General features: G+C 37.8%; 1 protein-coding gene across 1 annotated transcript; it reads right to left on the bottom strand.

Moving 5' to 3' along the window:
* Positions 1–931: 931 nt before the first annotated feature.
* Positions 932–3,147, bottom strand: LOC122589894 (probable beta-1,3-galactosyltransferase 8). Its single transcript, XM_043762223.1, has 7 exons — positions 2,974–3,147; positions 2,793–2,857; positions 2,501–2,700; positions 1,918–2,263; positions 1,680–1,805; positions 1,487–1,596; positions 932–1,080 (listed from the first exon to the last, which is right to left on the bottom strand). Exons 1-7 carry the CDS (start codon positions 3,145–3,147, stop codon positions 932–934), a joined length of 1,170 nt encoding a protein of 389 aa, XP_043618158.1.
* Between the last annotated feature and the right edge of the window lie 318 nt (positions 3,148–3,465).

Below are 3,465 nucleotides of genomic sequence, written 5' to 3'. Positions count from 1 at the left end.
ATGTGATATAATTGTCTGCCATGAACCAGACATTGATTGATGTTACAACTGTTACACTATCTTTTTGCACCACACTAGATTTACCTTGCATCACTACTACTGTATGTAAATCTACAAAGTTTGCATTTCTTGTTTTGTTTTGTCTTTTACTCTAATCCCTAGACTTGGTTCGTAAATTAGGAGCTATGAGTTTAAGATTTATGTCATGTTTGGGAGTGGGTTTTTTAAGTGGCTTAGAACCTCTACAACACAGATGGTGAAGCCGAGGTGAAAGGGCTTTCGTCGGAAGGTCTGCGTAGATGGGTTGGAGGCCGGCATGATAGGCTGTCTCGATCAAAAGCCGCATAATTGTATTTGCATTGTGTGTTCGGTTTGTAATATATTTTGTTTTTACTTTTTAACTGATATATGTTGGATGTGCATACGTGATGTCGTGATATGTCGGATCCCCAATGGTAGCAAGACAATATATGGTTCAGTTATATGGCAAATCTGATTAGCTATTACTCGTAAATGGTAAAAACAGTAAATGATCTGATAATATGAATGGGTTTTAGTGTTTTACTAAACCATCAAGACTATTCATTCACTAACATTTTTTGATCTTTGCAGCCAAAACATATGGATTTTGCAGCTCAAAAAACAAAGACATATTCTTTGCAGCCCATCATGCATTTTGTAAACGCAAGAGTTAAGTTATGAATAACAAACAGGACTGATAAGGTAACCAACAAGAATAACAGTTCCCATTAGGCCGAGTGACGTTTAATTTTCGTCTTTTGCTGATCATAGTTCACAAAAATATATTGATAAGACACAGATTAAGAAAATGGGCAAAACATATGAGAGAGATGCGTCGAAAAAATGGTATGCATTGATCCACTTGCCTACATCATATCCTAATATTTGTTTTTTCGGCATTGGGTACCCTTTAAACATCAACATTCCAAACAGCACCATCTCCTTCTCCACAAGAATTATGAACAAATTTCATCCGATCCACTGACTTACATATTCCGCTGCATGACCAATCAAATGAAGCCACACATACATTCCCTGCTTGTGTCTTCCACTCGCAATCTGTAGTGCATATCCATTCGCAAACAGTTAGTGATCTGCATACATTTCTGGTCCCAGAGGTGGTTCATTTGACCCATTCTGAGTGGGTCAATTTTGGTTGTCTATCTCAAACAAGCCAGTCAGGTTAAATCAAATAACTTAGCTTAATGGAGAACACGTTAAAAGTCGCCCAAAATCCATCTTTTATATCTTTGGGTAATCATAACTGATCCGTCATTTATTTTTAAAAATTGGACAAAAAAAAACTATTGAGGGTTATTCAAACCCAACCCAGCCCGTTCTGATCATTGCTTTAGAATGGGAAACATGTTGTGACCCGTTACCCAACCATGACCCATCCATCTTGCCACCTCTATCATGCACGATTGTGTATGTCTATATTCAGCTTAAAACATAATTTTTAAACCTGGAGGAGTTCCACAACACATGGAACGATCATCTATGTGTTGAACATCCAAGCCAATTAGCCAAGAGCCTAAAGATACATCTTCATTGGCATACCTATGTAATATACCCCTGCAGAAAGCAATCTTTAGTAAACAAATCTTCAAAGATGGCAGAAAATGAATCTTCTTATGACATTATGTGTGATGACATACGAGTTAGTAGAAATGTATGCTGCTAAGTCCTTGGAGATGGCATAAATTTGGCCTGTTGCATGCCTGAAATACTTATTTCCTTCTTCCCCGAATTTCCAATACTCTGGCTCGTGATATCGCACCCCTCTGCTCAATTCATTTGCAGTAAGCATTAAGTTCTCGTTCTTCATCTTTCAGATGATGAATTCAGTTATAAAACAATCAAAATAAACAAATGGTCAGAAAATAATTTACCGACTTTTGAGAGAGAACGGGCCCAGACTTCATGCATCCAATATAAGTTCTTGGTTTAGATTTGTAATGTGCAAGTGAAGTGGCAAGCATGCCCAAGTTGAGATGCACATCATCATCCACCTTGACATAGAACTCTGCATCCCAGATTGAGACTGCCCTCGAGAAATACAACCTTGTCTTGGTGGAGAGCTCGTGGTAGCCCTCCACGTGATTTAACCTCAAAAAATCCTTGTATTTTTCCTCCTCGGCATCAATGGCACGATCAAGAGCACCACCTGGTGTTGCACTATGTCCAATTACAAACCTTATAATGATCCCTTTTTCTTTCGCCAATTTTTTTAGTTTTGCTCCTGCATAGTGTCACATGAGATAAGAAACTTTAGTGTTTGTCTTCTCACAACCACGGGTAGATTGCATAAAAAGATAACCGAGTATTAGCTTAACTTCTATATCAAATAACTAACTATTTTTTCTTACAAAAAGCAAAACTTTACAAAAAGTTTGCTTGAAATAGAGATTTGATAAATTGGCTATCTTATTATCTTGTTACAAAAACTAGAGTTAGGGATTATGAATGAAAGACGAACCAGTGGGCATCCATGTTTCTCGAAGAGAGTCTCTGCGCTTCTTACTGCTAAAAGCGGTATTAATACCAATGACAACAAACGCTTTCTGTAAACTTGTCTTGTTAGATGTCCCCCTATCTGACAAAAGTTTGGCCCCGGATAGACTGGGCCGAGTCCTTTCTAGTTCCATTTCCAATGTTGATATCGTTTTGTCCAATGATCTGAATGAATTACACACATAAAAATTAAAAAAATAAAACTGAATAAGAGGCTTTTCCGAGTAACATGTTAAGCATGTAAAAATTTGGCTTACTTGACTGCCTGATGAGTTTTCGTGACTTCTGCCATAATGTCTACTGAATTCTCTTCGACCAGTTTCTGTTTAAAGGAAACCTACTATTAGGGTTACAAATAATCAATTTTAAGATAGTCTCAGGTACAGTTCCCTGAAAGACACCTACTGGAGCTTATAGACTGAAAATGTGCATACTTACACGTTTGTGATCACAGTCTCGAGGCATTGACAAACCAAACTTGTGATTCCTAAAACGTAAATCGTTATTTATGGGAGCGTAAGGCCATGTGTGTCTAGTGAAGAGGGTTCCCACCAGAAAACTAGAGATGCATAACATTAAAATGACTTTTCCGGGCAGCGACTTTCCCCTCATTTTCAGCATTTTTTGAGGTCTAAAGTGGCTATGGTTGCTTCAAACCACTGATCAAGCCTGCTTCCGCATAATACATGCACAAATGCATGGAAACACAAGAGTCGAATGAGAGGCAAATGGTGTGTGGCTGTTTAATCATGTGGAATTCATGGTTCAACCAACCTGCCTTTAGGTTCAAACTAGACCACCCTCCTTATCATTGTACATGATGCAACCACTTGCTGTTTCTTTGATCATACTACTAATCAAAATCACATATTTGAGTCCGAATAGTGTTTGATGTTAAAATGTAAATATACATATATAATCACACGCTAC

Source organism: Erigeron canadensis, chromosome 2 (assembly GCF_010389155.1).
Source record: "Erigeron canadensis isolate Cc75 chromosome 2, C_canadensis_v1, whole genome shotgun sequence".
NCBI classification, from domain to species: domain Eukaryota; kingdom Viridiplantae; phylum Streptophyta; class Magnoliopsida; order Asterales; family Asteraceae; genus Erigeron; species Erigeron canadensis.
This window is presented reverse-complemented; position numbering and strand designations above follow the sequence as displayed.